The 19,783-nt window shown below is 49.3% G+C and overlaps 1 protein-coding gene across 18 annotated transcripts in view; it reads right to left on the bottom strand.

The window, feature by feature from the left end:
* IKZF1 (IKAROS family zinc finger 1) overlaps nucleotides 1–19,783 on the bottom strand; it is a 96,369-nt gene that overhangs the window by 20,492 nt on the left and 56,094 nt on the right. For 10 of the 18 annotated variants that reach the window (XM_040644507.1, XM_040644506.1, XM_040644504.1 and 7 more), the window contains exons 4-6: nucleotides 15,186–15,245; nucleotides 7,541–7,801; nucleotides 1,793–1,960 (exon numbers count right to left, since the gene is read on the bottom strand). In XM_040644507.1, coding sequence (XP_040500441.1) covers nucleotides 1,793–1,960; nucleotides 7,541–7,801; nucleotides 15,186–15,245 — 489 coding nt within the window. Of the gene's footprint in view, nucleotides 1–1,792; nucleotides 1,961–7,540; nucleotides 7,802–13,581; nucleotides 13,743–15,185; nucleotides 15,246–19,783 lie in introns of those variants that run through there. The other 8 variants (XM_040644513.1, XM_040644512.1, XM_040644511.1 and 5 more) reach the window with 3 other exon arrangements.

Genomic DNA, 19,783 nt, shown 5'->3' with positions numbered 1-19,783 from the left:
TCAGGGGCAACACACATGCTCCTCATTACTGACACACTATAAACACTGAAAGATGCTCACTGCCTTCCTCCCACTTTGGGAGAGCCATCTGTTCAACCTGTCCCCTGCAACAAAGCCCTCCCCAGCCCTCGACATGGGCCACACCCCTGGGGGGGAAGGGGTGGCATTTGGGAACTCCCTCCATGTTGACTACCAGGAAGGAGATGAGCATGGGGAGGAGATGGCTTGGCTGGACTGAGACAGGGAACTGGCCTTCCCAGAGGGCCTGTGACCACCCCTCTAGCCTCCCCGTGAGCTCCTGCAAGGCACCACTCCAGGAGAAAGAGTAAGTTCTCCACAACACTGGCTAAAATGCATACCACGCCCCCTTCTGGGGTCACTTACAGAATTACACATTCAGGTGGAACTTCTCTGAAAGTAAATCTCAGAAACTCCCCTGTCGGTGTGGACTCAAGCCCCTCCATCTACTGGAAGTGTCTCCTGAAGCCTTCCACCCTACCCCGGAGACTGACTGTGCCTTCCCTGTGCTCTCACTGGCCCCTTAGACACCTGTGTTGTCACACTGGTAACACGTTGGCACTTGGCTGCTTCCCACCGGCCTCCTCCACAGAGAGAGGGGCCCCTGGGCACTCTGTAAATGCTCATTGACAGAGGAACAGGCACAGGGAGAGGCCACTAGAACCTCGCCACTAACTATATCATCACACGTGGGAAGGAGACAGCCTGATTCTAGGCACGCATTCCCAGGGACGCAGCATCCCTGCCCCTGTGGGACAGCGAGACCCTAGGGAGGTCAGGAGGGAGCTGGTCTGAAGCTTCTTCCTCCCCTTCAGTGCCTCGCTCCAGAGAAGTCCCTGACCAGCCGATGGTCTGGATGATGAGCTCTGGGAGGGCAGGGGTGAAGTATCCCTGCTGGATGGAGGGCCCCTCACTCTGTTCCTCTGACATGCAAGACCATGGGGTCCTTTGATAGAATAGAAGATCCCTCAGGAGGCAGAAGATCGAACCCAATCAAAGGTGGATGTATGCTTCACAGGCTGGGAGTATTTTGGGAACTGTCAAGCGTTTTGGTCATCATGCTCTGAGACTCCGGATTATTCGAGGTGTGTTTACTAAAATCTGGTAATAGCCCCAAAGTGGCTTCTCTGCTGAGGCCTGCCTGACTTCTGGCACGAGTTAGGCCCGGGATCAGACAGGGAGGCGTGCCCCCGGAGGGAGAGGCGTGTCCCCAGTCAGGACAGATGGCGGTAGGCCCTACTCACCTTCTCTCAGCTTTGCAAAGAAACTACGCCAGCGACAGTGACCGCTACCGGAGTCCTCTGCGTAAAGCAGTAATACGTGTGGCCGGACCATTCACGGAAAGAAATGTACCTGGGAACTTTCTGGGCATTAGCAGTGCCCGGTGAAAGGAGAGCTGGCAGAATCCCACAGAAGAGCCCGTACTTACCTGACGACCCCGGGAAGAGGAGCTCTCTCTGGAAAGAGTGTCTATAAAGTGGGACGTGTGTGTGTGTGTGTGTGTGTGTGTGTGTGTGTGTGCGCGCGCGCGCGCGTTGCCACCCACGTCCTCTGCTCCGCCAGGGAATCAGAACTCGGGGGACGGGGGCACTGCTGCCACAGTCCCAGGGGTGGGGGGGCCCGCTGGGGGGTGCAGTGCACGGTACCAGGCCCAGCGCACATGCTGGGGGCGGGGGGGGGGGCGGTAAGAGAGCTCCCGCGCATGCGCACACACACAGCACGCCCGCGCGCAACCTGGGTAGGGACACCTGGCACCTGCGCCCGGAGGACCTACCGGAGTGCGTCCTCAGGTGGCCCGTGAGGGCGTCCCGCCGGCGGCACGCATAGTTGCAGAGGTGGCACTTGAAGGGCTTCTCCCCGGAGTGCAGCTTGATGTGCCGGAGCAGGTTGCCCTTCTGCGTGAAGGAAGCCCCACACTGGTTGCACTGGAAAGGCCGCTCCCCTGGGAGGAGGAGAGGGATGGGTGAGAACAGAACTCGCCGAGGGGACACGAGGAGGACCTGGCGAGGAACTTGCTTCCCACGGGGCCCGGTGACTTCCACCGGCTGCAGGTTTGATAGAATATGAGGCTTTCAGACTAAACCTGCCAGCTCCTTAACGCTTCACTGGTTGGGTCAATTTGATCTGAAAATCTAATTTTTTTCCCCTAAATCAGAATGGCACATCACAATGCAAATTCAAACTCATTTAAATAAAGTGACTGCAACATTTTGTGATGAAGAGCCACTCTTCCTGATCAGCAGTTTTGGAATAAACCAATATCCAATTTTGCGTGTTGTGGCATTTGGTGGGGTTTTTAATGTGGCTTTTTTCAAAGGGTCTTTAAAATATGCCACTGAAGCAGCAAAATAAAAAGGAAACTCATTAAAAATGCATTTCAGGATCACAAGTTCATTTCAGCGTTACATTCTTATATTTAAATGAAAGGCACTTCATTATAACAGTTATAATAACTTCTTTTCATTTACATTTTTCCTGTATTTTGCCTTTCAATTTCTTCTCCATTACCTGTCTGTCCCTACGCAGGCAAATCAGGAAGGAGACAGACAGAGAGAGTGTGAGGCTCAGAGAGAGAGAAGGAGAAAGATTGAATAAAATGAGAAGTTAAGGAACTGTGAAGGATGCTCCACAGGGTCCAAAGAGAAGCCCCAGATCCCCCGTGGCAGGGCGTCCAAGCCAGAGGTGCACGGAGGCTTCTGGCTTTTTCCTTCTCCTCCCAAATCCTAAAACCACTAAGCTCTCACTGGCCTATACCCACAGAAGATCAGTCATAATTTCAGTACAAATCATCTAAGAGATGCGATTTAGTTGTTATTAGGAATTCTTTTAGGGGTGTCCCGGCTGAAGCGTTGGCCAAGAAAGCAGGGGGGCCCTGGCTGTGTGCAGCAGTGCCTGCTCCCGTGTGTTCAGGATCCGACAAAGAGTGTTAAGGCCACTGTGAGAAAGAAATACGCCCCTGAGCAGTCCCGGGTCTTGGACTCCAAATCAGTGACCATTTTACTTAGCTCTCGTGTAGAAAGGATGATACACTTGTCAAGTTTAAGTAAACACTAAAGCTCTTTTGAAAACAACTGCCTTTCTTTCTTTTCTTTCTTTCTTTCTTTCTTTCTTTCTTTCTTTCTTTCTTTCTTTCTTTCTCTTTCTTTCTTTCTCTTTCTTTCTTTCTTTCTTTCTTTCTTTCTTTCTTTCTTTCTTTCTTTCTTTCTTTCTTTTCTTTCTTTTTTAGAAGAGCTCTCTATGCCCACAATATCTGGTGTTGAGATACCATGAAAAAACACACACACACACACACTTCCTGGTAACGGGTTTTTCTTAGGAAAAAAGAATGTGTGAAAATGTATATTTAACAATTTTCTCAATTGCTTAATGTGGTTTTGGTGAACAAGGCAGCACTTACCAAAAGCGACTAGCAGAAGCATGTCTGGGACTTAAACCGGCTTAAATGGAAAAGTTTACATTGGGCCCTGGACGTCGTAATTATCATCACTTTCATTTTTTAGTGTGCCGGGCAGATGTGCTGCTGTAAAGATGGAAACTAGCTTATAATGATACTTAATATAGGCCAGCTGAAGGGATCTTGACACCAACCAGGGTGTATTCGGTATTGTCCCAAATCTGCATCTGGGTTGAATTTGGCTGGGCAAAGAGTCAGGCAGGTGGGAGGTGACAGCAAAGCTGACTAACTGGAGATAAATCTCAAAGAGTTGGTGGCCGGGTGGCCCCCAGGAGCATCCAGTAGAGATCATTATCTATTAGAAACACTTCTGGGCCTTCATCATACACACGTGCGTGACTGTGCATATTTTAACTCCGAGTAGATGCAAGGGAAAAGAGAAGTAATTGGTTCCCGGGAGGCAGATGCAGGGAGACCAGCAGGGTGCAACAGATCATGGCAGAGTGGACCTTCGGCTGAATGTTCCGGAAAGGCCGTCAGTCGGGAGAGCTCACGCCACACAAAATGCATACGGGAAGGGTGGAGGACCCTCCTGGTGACACAAGTGTGTTGTGGTGTAACCCAAAGCTAGCTAGCTGTGTGAAGTACCCCCTCCACACTGACGAGGCGCTGGAGACCCGAAGGGCTGGGGGCAGGGGGTCGGGGGGACCCAGGTCAGACCCTGCTGTGGAGCCATTGTCCAAGCAGGAGCAGCAGCAGCGGACCGGGCGGGACAGTGCAGGAAAGCCATGCCCCCCACCCACACGACAGGGTGGGAAGCAAAGAAAGGCAGCCGTTGCTTCAAGAGTGAAATCTGTCTTCTAATTTGAGTCAATGGTTCTCGTGTATCTTGCTGTGCCTGGCATCTTAATCCTGCTGGCAAGCTTTCCTGGAAATCTATTTGTTTCTGATTGCCTGTGCTGGCATGAATATGTAACACGGGACATGGAGACTCCCGAAGACCACGTTCTCCGAAGTGACAACCCAGGGCTCAGCTCAGGGTGGTTTCCCTGTGGAGGTGTTAACAGGACAGGGGGCACAGCCCCGCTATGGGGGACAGAACGCAGCCCCCGTTACCTGTGCTCCTCGGCTGAGGCTCGAGCGTCAGCTGCTTGCTTCTTGTAGCTAAGTGACATCAAGTGCTCCGAGGCTGGATTTCTTTTACTTGGTAGGATGAAGGCTTTTTCATCATCATTAACTCAAAATGAAGTTTTTACTCTCACGGTCTACAGATGTGCCACGCCAGGGACTCTCTGTAAGCACGTCTGAGCCCCTCTGAAGAACTTAACTGGGTACAAAACAGAGGCTTCACGGGTGCCTCCGTCATAAAGTTTAAGAGGGGATGTTAGAAGAAGGTAGATTACACAATATACCCCTGAGCTGCAAGAAGGAACTCAGGCCCACCGCAACCATACCTCGGAGCAGAGTGTACTTTGGTGCTCGTGGTGATGGGAACAGGGGGGGCCCGAGACTGTCCAGAATCACCATAATTCAGACACTTGTCTTGATCTTGATTGTTCAAAGTCCCATCACTTAGGACGATACTGCTGCATATTTGCATGGCGGGGTTTCCCCCTGCATTGCGTGGCTCTTTCGTACCACTCTCCCCTGTGATTCTCACATCAACCCCGAGGTGTTGGTGGGGAAGGTAGTGCTATTACACTTGAGTTTAAAAAAAAAAAAGAAAAAGAAAAGAAACTGAGCGGCAAAACCAGGGACGGAAGTGGTGGGACCAACGCACAGTACAGAGAGTGGCGCCCTCGGCACCTTTTCCAGGTGGGGCTCTGGGAAGAGGAAAGGGGGAGCCTGCCCCTGGGAGCTGTCGGGTAGCAGGGAGGGAGACCCTGGCGTGATTTATATGGCTTTCGAGTCTGAGAAAAACTGCTCTAGAAACACTGGAAACTCAGAGAATTCGGGGTGGGACTTACAGTTAGCAGAACGTGCCTTTTCTAACATACTCCACTCAGATCCCAGAGAAATGCAAACCTCCCTAGCATCGCCTGCTTATTCAAACCTCATTTGCATGCACCTGCGACCCTCCACGTTTATGTGAGTGGGGACACATCATGAAGACAACCCACGAGTTTATTCTTTCAGGTTTTGTTTTGTTTTGTTTTTTTTAAATAAAAGCCAGGCCAGGAACCATGACACTGACGGTCTGCATGTCCCTATTTCTGGAATGTACTCTTCCTGCAAGTGAAGGAATCAAGCGTGTTGCTCTGTGCTTGGCACTTAGCTGCTATTTGTGGGGAGAAGTGGGCAGCAAACAGCCGGGGCCACTCTGCATATCTATACTTGGCAGGTTTATTCATTAAATGCAATTATTCTTTTTATCGGGGCAGGCAGTCATTATGTTTTGGCAATTTACTATGCCAGAATTTGATTCATTTATCAAATATTTATTTAAGTGAATTTTCACAGTATAGTCAGGCTTTACATGAATTAGCAAGGAAAGGAATTCATTTGTGAGGTCTATTCCTCCATCAGGAATGTATTAACACGGTGCCAGCGTATTCTGTGAGGTGTCTATCACAGAGTAACTTACCTTCGCTTTAATTTCCAAGTCATTACAAAAGGGGAGAGCCTGACTCCTTTCATGCAAGCTTGACTTAAGGCTTGATGTGAGGGTCTATTTCATGGGGTAATTGGAAGATTAAGGACGCATTAGGAGAAGCAAAGTTTGCTTAATTTTAGAAGTTACCTTTTTATTGAAAATGCACGTTTACCCAAAGTAAGCAGGTTTTGGGGTTCTCCTGATGTATTACACATGGAAGACATCGTTTGGAGACTGCCCCGATTCAGATGTAAAACTCACAGCTCCACTGAGGCCTGAGTGCCTGGACAAGCCAGCTGTTTCGCTCAATGATTTTTCTGAATTTGGGCTTAATTTCTGATAATCATGGATTTGTTTGACCGCGGGTGAGACTCACACAAGGCTGTGATTTTCAAGTCTTCTTCCTACTTCCCTAAGTTATCCTATAAAATTCTTTGTACCTCCAGAGTAAGCATTTCAGCTGGTTTTTTGTTTTTGTTTTTGTTTTAAATCCCCTGGATTCAAAACCCTTTAATCTGGGCAGAGGGTGGTGGCAGATGGTGGCTCCATGATGACCCTGCGATGCCAGCCCCTCGGCAGCCGAGACTCGGGGTTCCTGTGTTTTATGTTTAAGCTTTCAGTGATCACTAGAGGTGGTGGCTTTATTGCGTTTTGCACCCCTTTAGGGCAAACGAGTCAAGTTTCTCTTCAATTCAGAGGATACCTCCTGCGTACGGTTAAAGGCAATGTGTGGCCCATTCATGTCTCGAAGACTGTCTAGGGCCATTCGAGGGGACTCCACAGTCCTGGTGGAAAAGTGTGGGACTGGTCGTTTGCCACGGCCGAGCACATGGAGGGGGGCAGATCTACTTCCCCCACCCCCTCGTGACTTTGGGCACAGCCGTGTGACACTACACTGTCCTCATCCCTTCGTGTTTGGACACAGGATACCTCCTCTGAGGCGTCCAGAGCCTCCAATAGACAGAGGCTCTGATGGGAAATTCTGTCCCCGTGTGAGATGGAAACTAGCGGCCATCAGCGATCTTGTTCTGAGGCTCCCTTGTTGGCGGGACCTGAATGCGGTGACACACTGGATTTTGCTGCTTTTCCATGGCTCACTCACATTTCTAAAAACCGAGCTCTATGAACCTGAATTTCAAAAAGGCACATTTTACTCACGGTTTCTCAGCAGAAACCTGGAGGAGTGCATGTCAGCAGCTCGCTTTCTTTTTTGTTTTGTTTCATCTCATTTTTTCGGGGGGAGCCGTGTGGCCCAGGTGCCCTCACCGCACAGCTGCCGCTCGTTCACTGGTGGCAAGATCCCGGGCCCTCGACAGGACTGGGGGGGGTGGGGGCTGTGAACGTTCCCTGTCTGATGGCTTTAAGTCTGGGTTTGAACTGGGGCACGGCGAGAAGTCCCTCTGGATGCCACCCCACAAGAACGAGGCAACCCCCTGCTACAACTTGGAGCCGGGCTGGGACACAGGGTACTCTCTTCCTGCTGCACCCCGCGGACCTTTCCGGGCCGCCAACGGAGGAACTGCGCCAGGCCTTACCAGTGTGGCTTCTTTTGTGGACCATGAGCACATTGGGGCCGATGCATATTATCCCACAGACATCACACTTTAGTTTGCCGTTAGGAAGTCGAATGCCTCCAGCTCCCGACAAAGCTCTGCTGCCTTGGCCACTGTGGGAGCCATTCATTTTCTCTCCCGCGGCATCAAGCACTCGTAAATCCTCCGCACATTCTTCCCCATTCAGCTCACAGGCACGCGCATTCTCTTCATCACTCTGAGCCTCTACTTTAACATTACTGGCTGAAAGACACAATACAGGGGCCGCTCAGTGTCATCGCAAAAAAAAAAAAAAAAAAAAAAAAAAAAACACAACAACACAGCAGCAAAAAGACAGCACATCAGAGCGGAGGAGAAGGTTCTCAGCGGCTTGTACCACCGGGACTGCAGCCCCGAACTGGGCTCCGGGGGCAGGTGCCGGGCAGCCAAGCGGGGCCGGGCCAGCAGGTGAGGCCCAGCCGACCGCGCATGCGCGGTGCCTCCCACCTGGGGCAACATCCCCGCTAAGTGGTCATCAAGCCTGAAACACTTCTCCTCCTCGTGAGGCGACCTTTCCCTGTTTCATGGGTTAACAAACTCTGGGACCAAGTTCAGCAAGCACATGCCCCCGTTTCTGGCCACGGGCTCCCCAAGGGTTTCCGCAAAGTTCTGCTTGTTTTTGTTTGTTTCTTTGGTGCATGACCCTCTTAACTCGTGTTTAGCCCCTCAGGACAACAGAACCTGCGCCCTGGAGTGGAGCCACCGTTTCCTACGGGGTTTCGAGCTGCTGAACGGCGGATGCGCAGAGTCTGTGGAGGTGACGGATGTTGTTTGCTTCTCGGGGGGCCAGCCCCACGTGTGAGGGCGGAGGGCTGGCGTTAAGGAGCACTCAGACCCTTGTTCACGCGGCATTCCTGATTCCTTTAAGTCACACTGAAGGCAGTGATTTCTGGCATTCGCATATTTGTGTTGGCAAAGAAAATCAGAGACGTTTCACGAGCATCCTGCTGAAACACATCCTGGTGATGAACTGATGAGTCCCACCCCATAGAAAGTAGGAGAAATTACGACGACCCTGAAAGCTATCACTTCTATCATGGCCTCTATAGATTAAGAAGGACAGGGAGGTGGATTCTGCCGACTACAAGAAACAGGGACATCGACAGTAATCGTGACTATGAAACCTCAGACTGGCGTTTGGAATCAGTGGGTCTGCAGCCTTGGTCCTTGGACCAGCGGCATCAACATCAACCGAGAACTTGTCAGAGGAGCAAATTCTCCGGTCTTCCCCAGATGCGCTGAGCTAGAAGCTCCAGGGGCTGGGCCCAGTGCCCTGTGTTGTCACGAGCCCCCAGGGGATTCTGACGTACAGGCATGTCTGAGACCACGGTTTTAAATAATCAACCTAGTTAGTAACCCTCCAGGTTCATTTTATGCAATGCTTTGACTATAAAAGTCAAGAGCCCAGACTCTGAAGTTGGCATTTGTGGCTGGGAATGTCAGCTCCGCTCGTGACGAGCGCTGAGCTCTCAGGGTCAAGTTACACACTTTCTCTGTGCCTTGGTTTTCACATCTGTCAAGGCTGGAAGGATCGACAGTGGCCGGCCGGGGTACTGTGAGGACTCAGCGATAGATGGATGAGGAGTCAGCTTAGCACGGGGACTGGGGGGATCAAGTGGAAGCACATTCCCAACAGAGCTGTCCGTGGAGGAGGGGCCCCCTCACCCCAATGACATTTGGGACACTGACTCTGTGCCAGGCACACAGCAGTTTACTTGCTCTGTGGCATTTAGCTCTCACAGGGACCCGCTAAGGGAGGTCATGCCGTCATCCTATTTCACAGTTGAAGATGCCCAGGCACAGAGAGGCTGAACTACATGGGAGGGTCACACAGCTAGCAAGGGACAGACCTGGGAGGTAGCTCAGGCCGCCTAGCTCCACCGCCCACATTCCTAGCTGCTGGACCACCAAGATTTTCCCACTAGCTCTCTGGGGAGACAACTAAATAAATAAATGGCACGGTGAGTTGGAACATGGTCCAGAGCCCAAGAGGTAGAATCTCCTCTCACCAGATCACAGTGTCACATCCACAAAGAGGGAGTCCCCTCCTGTGGTTTCCTACTAGATTCCAAAGACCAGACACCCAGGCACACCCCAGAGGGGCCTCCTGCTGACCTCTCCCAGCTGCCAGAGAAAGGGCCCAAGTCCCACCGATACGGCAAGTACAGGACATGAGGCAGGCCAGGTGGTGGGTATGCCATGAGGCTTTCTGACCTCAGAGCTCTTTAGAATCTGTATTCCTAGGTATGCGCCATGTACTTTTCCAAGTGCAAGCTCATTCTCTGGGGTCTCACTGGCACCAGCTCTGCGCTAGAATGCTCTGGAAACATGGTGGTCAGGTTTCAAAGACTTCTGAATGCCTTCACCTGGGATTATTTGTAATCATCTGACTGGTGGCTTGTGTTTTCTCAAATGAGACTGGGGCATTCCAGAGCACGGCGGGGCACATGACTGTGGGCATGGCAGGTTCTTCAGCCAGTGGTGCTGAGACAAGGGGTATAGGTCCATGCACCTGTGGCTGGAGAGGTGTGGGGACATGGAGAGAACTGACCCTCGCCAGAAACCCTCACTTTTTGCACATGGTTAAGGCAGACGTGTATGGATGTGACCCTGTGGTATGCTGTGTGCTGTGCATTGTTGATGATGTATGGGCCCTTCCTGGTGACAGGCAGGAGAGCAGGAAAGCAGTGGGGTGACCTTCAGGGTGACATAGGCCACAGCAGGTCACCTGCAGCGTGGAAGGAAGGAGGCAAGGGTGGCCTGGGGGGGCACGGTATGGGTATCACCTTAGGTACCATGGAATCCTTCAAACCAGACCTGATTCCCATCATAATCCGGCTTTCTTGTTACTATGATGCCATGTGATAGTCGAGAACAGTAATGGAACTGAAACAGGAGGCTCAAAAGGCATGAGAGCCTATGAGAAGTGACCCTGTGATTCTGTGGACCCCAGGTACAGGTTGAGGTCCATCTGGTCAGTGCTGGAAGAGGTAAAGCTCACAGAGTGGAATTCAGAGTGCCGTGAGGCTGCAGGTCTGTGAAGGAAAGAGTGTAGACAACAGCCCAGGTCATTGGGGGCCATGAGTGACGGGAGCTCAACAGGGGCCCCTGGAAGCAGTTGCTACCAACGATTCCAGGTCGGAGCCAGGTGGCAAGTGCAGAGAGTTTTAGGGCTGGGAGCTTGCTGGCACTTCGGGGACAGATTCCAGGCCACGTTAGGACAGGAGAGTTCTGTAGGGCCCAAGGGAGAAGGGATGACAGGGAGGGGCAGGGAGATCAGAGTGGGCAACACTGTCCCCACGGGCACACCAGAGTCAAGCACGGTTCTCTAAATAGGGGCAAAAAGCATTCCTATCTTTTTGTTTTTTAAAGATTTATTTATTTTTTGGAGAGAGAGCAGTGGGAGGGGCAGAGGGAAAATCTCCAGCAGATGCCCTCAAGAATTGCTATCTCTGTACAAATGCAAAGTAGGTGCTGGCCACACAGAAGGGATGGATGGACTCCCACCCTCCGAGAAGGGTGTCCATGAAAGCGGGGTGTCCCCTCTGGCTAGGAGGGGAACACAGGCAGCAGGCTTATTATTTTCAGGGGTTCAGAGCACAAACCTATCATAATACGTCACAAACACACCGGTCTCGAAATTGTGATCTAACAGTTATGTCTGTTACTTATGTATGTCCAGTCCCCTTAAGTTAAAATACACCTTTAAAAAAATACAAACTCAGGAGGGAGGAGGTGTCGGTCCCACTTATCTAAATGTGAAAAAGGGTTTGGGGATTTGGCTCAATTAGCTATGTGGCTGGGAAAAGGAGAAACAGAAGATGCAGACTTGGGGTCCCGCACGGGGTGAGATCCAGAGTCCTGGGCCAGGCCGTGCGCCTCCTTTAAAAGGACAAGCCCAGCCTGAAGGGTCAGAAGGAAGTCAGCAGGGGTTGATCACACTGGGGGTGTCCGCGGAGCTGGACCAGCTCGGAGAAACAACCCGTGGGGCCGAGAGGCTGAGGCTGGATAGGAGAGCAGGTGGCCTGGGCGGCCCAGGCACAGCACGGCTCGGAGGTGGTGCCCGGGTGGCGGGCCCCTTCTGCAGCCGGGCAGGCGGCCTCTCACTCATGGAGCAGAGGGGACACTTGAGTGGATCACCTCCTCCTGTATCTCTGAGTACACGAGTGATGGAGGACTCAGGAGGCCTGTCCGACTGCTGCATTTGTGGGCCCGTTATTTTGAATTCCACAACCCCGCAGAAGTGAAGGCGCTGGCAGTTGCTCCACCTAATGAAGAGTTCAGGACAGATGACTGGCATTGATTTAAGCCATCCACCTGTTGCCTGGAGCCCAGCCAAGGGAGGATGCAAGGTTCCTACTCTATTCCCTTGAGAAAAATCAAATGGAGCAGGACGAGTCCTCACGTCCTTCATCACTGGTCAACTTGAATGACACAGGTCGACCCGACCAGTCACTTCCATGGAACAGAGGGTCTTTCCTCGTTTGTGTCTATTGTACATTGGTCCGCCCCTCGGATGATGTCTCTGAGCTAACTGGGGCTCGTGTTGACTGACTGTCCCTTCCCTGGACTCCTAAACCACTCCATCCACCCCGTTTTCTCAGAGCCGGATCTTCTTAGGTGTGCTATTGTGTCTATGAAATGCTAGACTCTGCCTCAATGTGGGGATTATACTTATAAATATTTTGCAACTATCTCCCCCCCCCAGCACTTAGAAAAATGTTGGGCTCAGGACAGCACTGAATTGAACTGATTAAATATAGAACATAAGGTGAGACTCACATGCTTCTTTACCCCCAACGCTCCGGCTCAGGCCTAACCCTGCAGCTCTTCCACTGCCTCTCGAGAGTGCATGGACAGGGGCCCGATTTTATTATTTAATAAACATGGCTTATGTTAAGAGCGATGTCTTCAAATCTGAGTCAAAAGCTACTTTCCTTCTCAGATGCTGTCTTACATTAGGAAAAATTAAAATATTCTTGTTACATAATTTAGAGGGTTCTACATTATTAGTTAACACAGCAGACCTAAGAGAGACCCCCAGACCCCTAAGGCAAAGTGGACCTCAGCTCATACACAAGTTCAGCACTGAACAGTCTGGAGAATCGAGGGAACTCAGGGTCAATGGGGCCAGGAGGCCTCTGCATGTTGCCAAGCACTGCACGTACTCATGAATGATTCAAATGTTTTAATGCATAGATATAACGTGCCCTGCCAGTCCCCACCTGACAAATGGGTTGTGTTTCCTCCCTCTTTTCCTTGCCCTTCTGGAATGTGTCTTTCTATTTACTGGTAAGATAAATGTTCGGTCCTCAGACTGTGCTTTTCCATGGAGAGTTTATTCTGAAATCATCCCTATGGTCTGAGTTTAGGCCACGTGGGCCTCAAGTACTCCATATTTTAAATGAAAAAGAAAATGAGAGACAGAAATAGTCCTGCAACCAGTGACTAGCAAGCAAAACATAAAGGGAATAAAAATATTTATAAGACATCTTGAATGAGTGTAATTAAATTAAAATTTGAGACGAAGAAGAAATATGTAGATGTTTTTGTGCTGCCTCTAAAAGAGATTTAGGGGAACTTCTAAGCATTTTTAAGCTAATAAAACCACTTATTATAAAACTTTTATCATTTAAAACATAGGGGTTTGAGGGCACCTGGGTGGCTCAGCCCATTAGGTGTCCGACTCTTGATTTCAGCTCAGATCATGGTCTCAGGGTCATGAGTTCAAGACCCGTGTTGTGCTCCACAGCCAACAACAGCAGCAACAACCCCCCCTCCAAATAAACCTAATAAAATGTAGAGGTATTTTTCTTGTCAAGATGCATGATTAGACACATTTTTATCCTTATTTGATACTTTTGTCCTTTAAATGAAATGAAGTCAGGGACAGAGAAGAGGAGGAGTCTGACAAAGGAATGATTTACAAGCACATTTACATTTCCTCAGGTAACTGGGAACACAAACTAGGATAGAGAAGGTAGCAAGGTTCAAACAGTTTATATTTTAATTTTCAAGAAGGAAAACAAAGAGGTGAGGCAGGGTGAGCAGGGTAATTCTCCACCCTGCCCACCAGGTGGCGATGTTGGCCCAGAACAGCTGGGTTGTTGTTGGGGTGGGGGAAGTACTCCAGGTCAACAGCCATCTGTGGGGGGGGGGGTATTTACAGTCTGGGGAGGTGGGACGGGGCGGGGAAGAAAGAGCTACAAGCACCTTGTGAATCATTTGCATAAATATATAGACAGACATATATCAAAACATGCATCATCTACCTTATAAAATCTGCAAGTAGCATATATCTTCATATGAGCACATCACAACATTCTTGCCCCTGAAACTCCCTCAGATGTAGTGAAAATATCTCAGAACGTGTTTTCTTACTCTTATGTGCATTCTCAACATTTCAGCAACGTGATTGTTCATCTCAAAATTAACATGACTTCTCTGCCCTAGCACTTTCATGCTTTATGTAATCATAGGAGTGCACACACCAATATATATATGCACATAGAAACACATATACCTACATCCATCTCTCCCAGAAATAAATCTCAAACTATTGTCTTCAAGTTGAATCAAAGGAAGATTAGTAAGAGAAAGATCTCGATACTTCTATATCCTGGGAAAGCAGTCAATTTTCAATCTGAGTTGTTGCTAAATCCTTTAGCTATGAAAGAGTTTTGATGACCAGGTTGACAGAAACTTACCTTTCCCATCACTGACACTTTTCGGATTGCGCCTGGATCAGTAACTGTTACAGTATTAATGAGCAGGCCCTGTTAGCTGATGTTGCTTTACAACAGGAGAGAATTTATTAAAGCAGGCTCTGAAGGCTTTGGTCCTAAGGGGGTGACGAACTTGTGCTACTTTAAATATTTTAAAGCATTTTTTAAAAAGCATATTCTATTCCTTAAAATACCTTCAAAGGTGCTGCCCTGATCTATCTATGGTTTATCATCTCTCAATACCTAAAAATGAAATTAACATCTGCTTTTGGTTTAACAGCTCAGACCAGGACTGCCCTGCACACATGAAGCACTGAGTGTGTCCGCTTGGACAACGAGGAACCGCCCCGCAGACTAACAGCCCCAAAGCCCTGCGATGTTTCTCTTCTCGGTTCTGAAATTAATACTTGAGGGCAACAGAGGGAGAGTCTGTCTCTTCCTCCTGTCCCACAAGTTTGTAAAAGTCATTGTGCGCACACGTTGGGCTGTTTCATGGTGACAGGAAGTCTGGCCATTTTATCATCACACTCACTCGGAAGGATCACATTAATGGCAGAACTGTTGACTAGCATTAGTAGAGTAACAATTCGGTGCTAGTGTTACTTCTACCCTGATTACTCCACCAAAAGGCAAGTTCCACAGTCTAATCTTCCAATGGTCTGAAATGTTACATGTGCACTTTATTGTATCAGTGATGACCTGGATGGTAGATGTGTAATGAACAGGATGGGCAATATTTATCTCATTTTTTCAAGTATGAAGGCGGGTGATGAAGAATCATGCATTTACAATATTTACACTATGTAAACTGAGTATGAAATGAATACATGTTTCTGTTTTCTAGAAGCAAGGCATATACTTACGAGAGAAAGATTTGGGAATTAGTGCATGAAAATCCCTAAAGCCATCGGCCCCATATACAACTGCAATAAAGAAGGAGAAGAGAAAGCTGGCTTTTGATAGTGTTCATGAGACATAGTAAACATTTAAAAGAAAGGGTTATTCTTTTTTTAAAAAAGAAGTATTATTGCTCAAAACCATTAGTTAGCTACTAATCTGTTACACTCAGCCTTCATACAGGCAACTGAAAAGTGACCCAGTGAGGTTCACAAACAGGACTGTGACATCCACAGGTCTGAGCTCCTGGCACGTTATCCACAACCCCTGCTATGCTAACCATCTTGGGGATCATAACCAAGAACACGTTCTAGACCATGAAGAACTTTTCAGCACAATCGGTACACATGGACCCCAGATCTGAGCATCGCGGCATCCCACAACACAACGTCCCGGGAAAGCACGTAGCTTCAGAAAAGCAGTGTGTTTCTTACTGGGCTGAGCACATAGCAAATGTTCTTCGTTCACCTTTACACCATTTCTTAGAAAGTGTTCATAGAAAATTAGAAGTGTTCACACAACACATTGAGTGGGGAAAAATTAGTGTTTTCCCCTACCTCAAAAAGAGTTATCAATTTCTGTGGGTATACCTTATCAGCTGCTTTCATAAATGTTATCAGAGCCTCAAATCTTCAAGTTCTTGTTCTGTTTTTATAGGTCAGAGCTTCCCACCATGTGTCTATGTCTGAAGGCTTAGTAGATACCACCCACGTGCACACATGGAGCACGCATGCAGATGTGTGCACGCACACACACAGTTTTCTCTCCAAGGGTGGCATCCCAACGTCTATCGGAGTTAAGAGCACAGCATAGTTGCTAAATTAAACTTGTTGGATCACCCACTGAATTAGCAGAGGAGAGACCCCATGGTCTCCTGCAGGAAACAGATCTGCTGAACCTTNNTGAAACTGGTTCAAGCTTCCAAACTTGTCTGACCACAGACCCTCCTGGTTTTCCCAGGAAACACTTGTTAAAATATTGGGATAATGGGCAAAGCTGTTCCTTGAGTGGCCACCTTAATTATTTCCCATCAAACCCTCAGTCTCCCTTACTTATACTCTCCCTTGACAGTCCAAATCTGACAGAGACCATCACTATTATGCATCCCATCGAATAGGCAGGTCAGCAGTGGCTTCCCCAGGGTGCACCTGTGCTTGATGTCCACAGCCAGCCAGCTAAATGATGCCGATTTTACAGTGATCTTTGCACTGAGCTCCAACCCCAGTCTCTCTCTGCATGGGGGTTTAACCATCTCAGATGATGGGAGAAAAGGCAAAGTGTTGCCTTTTAAAAATGGGGGCATTACAATATATAATCTGACTCTGATTAAATTTTTAATTGGATGCTGCCACATGCCGAGATGCAGCTCAGATGGGATGGGAAAGCCAGTCTCCCTGGGTGTCCCCTCAGCTCCACGGGCCACAGCTTGTATGCATCGTGATGAACACGTGGCAGGAGGTGCTCGTGGTCACCAGTAACTTACAGGTACAGGAACAAAGGGATTTGAAAGGTACACTATCTACAAACTGTCTGAAGGTGGAAAACGTAGACTTGCATAAGCCCTGAAATACAGAACATTATCACAATACTTCATTATACATTAAATGTTCATCATTTTCAAGAGAATCTGTTCCTTGCCTACCATAATTCAAACTTTTTGAGTTTTGTCCTTCATCTTTGATTCCCTAAAATAGACAACAAGCTTAAAAAACAAAACACAGCAATAGCTACCGAGTTGTTCTACTTCCCCCTAAGAAAACTGAGCCGATAGGAATTCGCTCGTGGTCATGCACCGCACACATTCACGCACAACCACCTTCTCAGTCCGGAAGAAGAGCATGGCATTCCCATGCATGGTAATTATGCACCACAGGAAAATGTGTGAAACTCACCCTATCCTGTCCTGTCTAGGTTTGTCTGCTTCTGTCCTGTCTGGTTCTTTCTGGCCCTGTCCTATCCTGTCAGGTCCTATCCATTTCTGTCCAGTCCTGTCCCATCCTAACCTGTCCGGTCCTATCCTGTCCAGTTCTGTGCACTTCTGTCCTCTCCGCTTCTGTCTGGTCCTGTCCTGACTGGTTCTGTCTGGTCGGGTCCTGTCTAGTCCTTCCTGTCTGGCCCTACTTTACTCTATTTTAGTCTATCATCATGGAAGGCACTCACGGGAGTTTGTAAATGCCAGGTACTTGGGAAGAACTTTCCATAAGCTGCTTTTAATCTTCACCATGGTCCCACAAGGCAGGAACTATCACCAGTTTACCAGGAAGGAGACTGGTGCTCGAAAGAGGCTCTGGAATTTGTCCTCCTGGTGGACATGGAAAGGTGCAAATCTGAGACTATATCTAACACATTACATTCGTATTCCAAACACGCATGCTCCCTGTGCAGGAAGGGCCTTTGAAAAGCTGTGTTTTCTCTGTCATGGTGCTTGAGAGGCATGAGGAGGGATGTTACTGTGGCTGCACACACATGCTCCCCACCCCTGGGGGCCATGGCATTTACCAACAGTCCCCCATAAGATGAGATGGTTTAGCCACCAGCGATTTGGAAAGGGTGACCCCCTGGCTCTGCCCTCCATGTGGCTATCCCCATCCCAGCTCATCCAGCCCCCGGGACATAGTGTCTCACGAGTTCCTGTCTCTCCCTGAGCCGGCTGGTCACTCACGCAGTCTGACGGTGCTCACATGCTTCTGGTGAGCCCTCAGGTGGGCCACAAAACCTTTCTTCTCACTCATGTGGGGAGAGGTCTTGCAGGTGCAGACCTGTCCTGTCCCTTAGCACAATCCTGCCCGTAAGCCTAAGACTTGAGGCAAAGCAGCCCCTCTCGCTGGGGCTCGATGCCGCCCCGTGGGAGCAGGGAAGTGATGCTTCCATGAGGGGCTTTCAGACTTGTGTTCCATCCTTTAGTAAATCCCACCCCAAATTTTAGCCCATTGTTTTACGAAAGGGTACAGATAGAAAAAGATTCGATGTATCTTAAATTTTCTAAATGTCATGAAATGTATTCTTCTCAAGAAAAAATATAGTTCATTCAGTAGGAATTTTTATTTGCCAAATTGTCACGAATATTTTCAAAGAAAATGCTGTCAATGGCTCAGATTCTGAAATCTATTCAGACTGCCACCCTGACGAACATTCTGGAAAAAAGATGAGATGCCCACAAACTGCACTTGTCAGTTCGCATTCGGTCGTGCATGTGAATCTCTCAGGCTGTTGTCACCTTAGGGAGACACGAAAACAGACCTGAGATTTTCAAAACAGGAGGAGGAAGTCTGTTCCACTTTCAAGTCAAAGAAGGACACTGACAACTTTCTGGGGAGAGTCAACATTTTCAGATTTGTACTTAGGAGAAGTTAGTAATATGCTGGGGTCTGACTTTTATACGTATTCCTCAATATTAGCCTATCGGGCACGGTCAGATCATTAGCGTCCTATTGACTTGTGTACGTATGGTCTGCAGTGACCTTTTCAAGGCTTACAGATCTGGCATTTCACGAATGGCAGCCTAACTGCCCCCGCACCAGCAACAGGGTCCCCGACTGAGATGGTAAAGAAAGGCCAAGGACAGGACGGGAGACCCCTGCCACAGCCGAAACACCAAGGCTGTGCTCCTGCTAGGGAATTAGTTAACCTGCATAGTTAACCTGCAAATCCAGATTCTCGTGGAATTCTTCCATACCTACACATTCCTGGGATGGATATTTTTTCTTAACCCATACTCGACGTTGGGGAGCTCCAGGTTCTGCCCGGGAAGAGAGCGCTAGCTAATGTCTCCTGATGGCTCATTCCAGGAAGGCACTGTTGCTCCAGCCTTACCTAAGAGGAGGCTGAACTACAGGCAAGTTTAAAGTCTGACCCACAGACACAGAGCTGAGGAATGCTGGTGTGAGGTCTTGTACCTAAGCTGAGTCAGTCCTAAGCAGCTCCCTCCAGGACACGCTGAGCTTCTCCTCCCGTCTCCTTTCCAGGTTTTGGGGACCCTGGCATGTAGGTTATGGTGTCTCACTCAGCCCTGTACCCTGCATGGCCCCAGCAGAATGCCACATACTGAGGGGCACACGAAATGTTTGTAAAAGGAGGCATCGGACATATGCCAGGGCCTCCCGGCTGTGGGTACTCACCTGGGCTCTGTTACCACCCGGCTCGCACAAATCTGAACTCAAGATCTCTCTGCAGACCCAGCTATCCTTCCTCCAACTCATCTGCACTAATGGTGCTCGCATCTGCATTCCCAGAGCTGGAACGCACACAGGTCTCCCCTCCACCCTGGACTCCCACAGTCTACTTCTGACGCGGCAGACCTTCTCGAGCTTCCTGCTTTCCAGTCACATCACTTCCCAGCACAGCCACCCAGCCGAGGCTGCCATGGCCCTCGCCACATCCTGCCAGTGCTTCCTGGCCCGCCTGGCACGCTGGTGGAGACGCATCCTGTGGACCTTGCCTTCAGGTTCCCCTTCATCGGTCTTGCCCCTGCCCTAAGATGGTCATGCCAAAGGATGCCTTCCCCAGCCAACATCCACTCCCAAAGTTCCCACTGGCTGGCACTGTTACTGCGAGCCCCAAATCC

The sequence above is a fragment of the Ursus maritimus genome, unplaced genomic scaffold, assembly GCF_017311325.1.
Source record: "Ursus maritimus isolate PB19 unplaced genomic scaffold, ASM1731132v1 scaffold_3, whole genome shotgun sequence".
Lineage (NCBI taxonomy): Eukaryota > Metazoa > Chordata > Mammalia > Carnivora > Ursidae > Ursus > Ursus maritimus.
The sequence above is the reverse complement of the archived record's forward strand: the minus strand, read 5'-3'. Positions and strand labels throughout refer to the sequence as shown.